Source organism: Branchiostoma floridae, chromosome 5 (assembly GCF_000003815.2).
Source record: "Branchiostoma floridae strain S238N-H82 chromosome 5, Bfl_VNyyK, whole genome shotgun sequence".
Lineage (NCBI taxonomy): Eukaryota > Metazoa > Chordata > Leptocardii > Amphioxiformes > Branchiostomatidae > Branchiostoma > Branchiostoma floridae.
Window position 1 is genome coordinate 12,678,804 of NC_049983.1, and position 4,690 is coordinate 12,683,493.

Sequence of the window (4,690 nt, forward strand, 5' to 3'; positions counted from 1 at the left end):
CTTTGTAAGATTTGTCTGTATGTCTGTACTATTCAAAACATCGTTTGCATTACGTAGAATAGATTAAAAAGGACAAAAACGTTCCTCGGACTACGAGTACGATAGATCCTTTCGTACGAAGATACAGGAATTTTCCGGGCTTGCCATATGCCAAAAAGAAGACAAAACATATTTCCCTCTCCTTCAATCAAATGAAGAGAGAGAGAGTAAATAAATGTGCATATAAGAGTAAAAGGGATTTACCAGCCTGGCAGACGTAGCTGTGCCGTTCCGTGCACGGTGCTGTCTTTGCCAGATAGCTGTCAGAGCTGTCCAAGAAAACACACAGGTCACAGGGAGCGGCAGGTTCGCTCGAGGACCACTGTACCGGGGCTGAAGTTGGACAAATATAAAATGTATCAGGGAAAACCTATGATACTGATTGATATATGACATCACGAATAGGCATAGTTCCCTGCATTTGCACACACCTGTTGGAATGATCTTAAACCAATCTGACCAAATTTAAAAAAAAATGCAGCAGTTTCTTGTGGTTGTCAGTTGATACAGAAATCGGGATTACTAGAAGAATACAATAACCTGAAGCAATGGAGCCATCGCTGTACGCGAGAATTGCGGGTAAGAACTTCAATCCGAGCCAGTTGGAGACGCCAGTGGTAGCCGTGATGCCGTTGGCGATGGCGCTGTGCTGGTGGCTGTCCTTCACATCCGCCAAGTGGCCGTTCTTGGCACTGCAGGCTCGCACAGCGTCAGCGTGGGAGACGGCGTCGGGCGAGAACTGGTAGCAACCTCCAGGGAAGGAAACTGCGAACAGGAATCGTAGGGAAAATGGAGGGAGAAGGTAATAAGTACCACTGATTGATGAAAATATACATGTGTACATTTGCGTTTCTGATAACCACGCAGGACAACTCTATCTCGTCCTTCGCAGAGACATTTGTGCTACATGGTTTGTCAAAGTTTTTGTATGTATGGACATATCGTACCGGTTTCACACTTTCTCCCAACAACATCTTTCGGACAGACGCAGCTGTAGCCGTTGACCTCATCCACGCACGTCCCTCCGTACCAACACGGATTGCTGGCACAGTCGTCAATATCTGATGAAGAACAGTGAACAGATTGTACCACCACCAATATCAAAATATAACAATATTTTATGGTCTCTGGCAAAGCAATCATTTTGTAGATAGAGGTTTGAAAAGACTGATATTGTTTCATGTGCATCTTTGTGGTTGAGCCATCTTGCAATTGTTATATTTGGCATTTGTTTTCAATCTAAAAGTTACGATAAATGCAGTAGGCTACACCTGTTCCATTTGCAATTACTTTGTCTGTATAGCTATAATGAATGATGATGTATGCTAACACGAAGCACAATTGTAGCGATAACACCCCTGACCATAGGTTTACGTTTACGTAAATAACAAGACATACTTGAGTCACATCTGTGCCCCGTCCAGCCAGTCTTACACTGACAGGTGTAGTTGTTCACCCCGTCAACACAGCCCAGGGCATTCACGCAAGGGGAGCTGTGGCATTCGTTGATCTCTAAAAGAGAAACAGTAGGCATATAAACAAAGATCTATACAGGGAAGATCCTCTATGGGGTGGCCGAACATTGCAACGACGTGAACAAGGCAGCAATTGGAAGCTTGGAATTGGAAGCAATTGGAAGATTGGAAGCAATTGGCTGATCTATGAGCCTAAGTTTAATAGAACATGAAAGCAAAAGAGAATAGTTATTTTACACAAGAGTGTAAACGTTTACGGACGTTTACCAAATCAACTTGTTTCTATTTTCACGGTACCTTATGTTATGCATTTGTGGGCCAACCAGGGATGAAAAATGACAACAAAACATTGCACAGTGAGTAAGAGAAAGAGATTTGTTGAGGAAGTAAACTTCTTGAATCAAGTTATACAGAAAGTGCATTACCGTATTCACTACCTTACCGTATTCACAGTGCGTTCCGATGAAACCAGGAGCACACTGACAAGCGTAGTTGTTCAGCTGGTCATGGCATACTCCTCCATTCTGACAGATAACGCCACCACATTCATCGATTTCTGTGAGGAAGATACATATCTTTAACCATTATGTCCCATTACTGTCACCTCCCACTGTCTATTATGATATTTTGAACATTTTGTAATGCATAGTAATGTACGGCTTTTGAAAACGCATTTCTTATGATATCATATCAGTCACAATCGTGATAAGTAACTAAGCTAAGTATCAAGATAGCCATTCAATACCTTCGTCGCAGTCGACCCCAGCCCAACCTGCGTCACACGTACAGGAGTAATGGTTCAAGTGGTCGTCACAGCTGCCATGGACACATGGGTTTGACACGCATTCATCGATCTCTGCAGGAAAGGTGTGATACAAAACGTACAAAAAGAATCTCTAGACTACATGCGTGTGCACTACTTGAGCTACATGAACTATTTGCAGCGTTGCGCAAATCTCATCTCATCTCATTTCATTATGGTACCAACTTGTAGATTGCCCGTGGGGCCATACAGGGACATGGAGAAGCAGTCCCTAAGTATGGATTAACGCCATGCCTAAGTCAAGGGGAAGCATTGTGCATACGGTTGCAAAATAAGAACTTTAAAAAAGTATTGTCCGCTGTTATGGGTAAAAGAATAATGCAGTAACAACCCAATCCCACCCATAGGTCGCATTGTTACACAGCAAAAAATTACTGTTGAAGCCAGTCATATGGGAACACGTAGATAAATGAAATCTATGATATGCTAGTTATTTGCTACAAACATCTAATTGCATGACCAGAAACCTACCTGACTCACAAAACGTTCCAGTATAACCAGGTGTGCACTGACAGGTAAAGGTATTCACCTCGTCCTGGCATACAGCTCCGTTCTGACAGGGAGCGCTGATACACTCGTCAACATCTGCAAAAGTAAAACACTTAGAATCGAAAAAGTAGCTATATTGACAATCCAAAAGGATAACGGTTTCACGATCTTTTATTCAGCTGATCAGATGTCTATGCTTTGTTTTATTATCATTTAAGTCTTGTTGAGACTGTATTTACCTGCACAAAGGGCGTACTTGTCGGTGTAGTTTGCCCCGTGCAGACCCCAGCTGTTCGAGTAGTAGCCTACACCGTAGGCGCTGTCATCGTTCTGCCAGTTCGGGATGTACACAAAGGTGTCATCAAGGCGACGACATCTACTACCCCACCCGTCAGAATATCCGCACACCTTTTCCGAGAGGACGACGAAAGTATCGCAGCTGACACTGGCATCGTCATAAACGATGCAGCCTGAAGTCCAGAAGTGGGTACACGAGGCAGTGCCAGAGAGGTAGCACGGATAACTCATCCCCAACGCATCACACGTGTTTTTGACGTTGGTATTCGTCATCGATCCTACGACAGAAACTTTATAAAAGGCCCAGGGGTCGACTGTTGTCAGATACTCCTTCTCACCTTAGAAAATAGAGAAAAACATTTTAACTCTATCGTCGATACCTTATATGACTATGATAGCAGTCATTTTGAATGTAATTGCAAAAGAACACACTGAACACATTGAAGACACATTGAACACACTGTATATATTACATAGTGTTAGAATCTAATCCATTATAAGCAGGAGCCAGGAGGTCATACTTAACAGTAGCTTTATTCATTTCAAAAGAATGTACAGAATCAAATGCAACATATCTATCAATAGGAGAGTGAGCACTATAGTTAATCCCATGTAACCGAATTCGTGTAATGTCTTCACAAATACACCGCAAATATACGGCGAACGTTAACCTGGATATTTTGGACAGCTAGAGAAATAACTTTTCTCCCTAAGCTTTAAAGACAATTACCTTTCAGTTTATCAACTGCGTGCAAACCTATATAGTTACAGTAGGTGGGGATTGTTACAAAACTATCATGAAAACGGACAGGCTAAGAATCACACGTATGCGTATCCGTTAACATTTCAACCTGCATTATAAATGCCAACATAACACTAGTACACTGACTATTGGGTTGGTACACCTGTCATCGCAAGTGAATGCAAAAGAAGGTAGGTCCGTAGTACTCAAGGATAACAAGTTGGAATAATGTATCTACCTCGTGATGAAGCCGGCAAGGTGATCACAGTCGCGAACAAGAGCAGAAACGTCCACATCTTCACCGAATGTTGAGTTGAGTTGACAGATGATTGTGTAGAGCGTGCTTTGTGTAGAACTGTAACGCTGACTGGTACCGAGTCAATAGAATCACATCCTTGACAACACTGGTGTGAGTCACAAACTTTCCAAACATTGCAATTAAAATAATATTTGATTTTTCAACCTTGTGTTGAGTCACACCGGGTACAATGGTGCTGGTTATGGCGACAGAAGTGTTCAACTAACGTGAACGTGATGATCAAAGACGAGAGAAGATGACAGTTTGACAAAAGCTACAAAAGAAAGAGCAGGCCTATACTGCATACGTGACAAACGTATCGTGTGCCGAATTATTTCCAATGCAAATCTCCAATGCTCTAATTTGCTACTAAATCACCAAGGAATATTTTCCTCTTCTTATAACTAACATAAAACTACAGCTATACCATCCCATACCTTCGAAAAATGATTTCAACCATTACAACTGATCAGTTGATAATCTCTTCCAGCCAAACAGAAGTAGACACTTAGAATAAGAATGCCATA

General features: G+C 42.1%; 1 protein-coding gene across 1 annotated transcript in view; it reads right to left on the bottom strand.

Moving 5' to 3' along the window:
* LOC118415521 (fibropellin-1-like) overlaps positions 1-4,243 on the bottom strand; it is an 8,630-nt gene extending 4,387 nt beyond the window's left edge. Inside the window, exons 1-9 of the mRNA XM_035820191.1 lie at positions 4,104-4,243; positions 3,066-3,461; positions 2,809-2,922; positions 2,260-2,370; positions 1,957-2,070; positions 1,438-1,551; positions 987-1,100; positions 580-804; positions 244-372 (exon numbers count right to left, since the gene is read on the bottom strand). Coding sequence (XP_035676084.1) covers positions 244-372; positions 580-804; positions 987-1,100; positions 1,438-1,551; positions 1,957-2,070; positions 2,260-2,370; positions 2,809-2,922; positions 3,066-3,461; positions 4,104-4,161 — 1,375 coding nt within the window. The 5' untranslated portion in view covers positions 4,162-4,243. The remainder of the gene's footprint in view (positions 1-243; positions 373-579; positions 805-986; positions 1,101-1,437; positions 1,552-1,956; positions 2,071-2,259; positions 2,371-2,808; positions 2,923-3,065; positions 3,462-4,103) is intronic.
* Between the last annotated feature and the right edge of the window lie 447 nt (positions 4,244-4,690).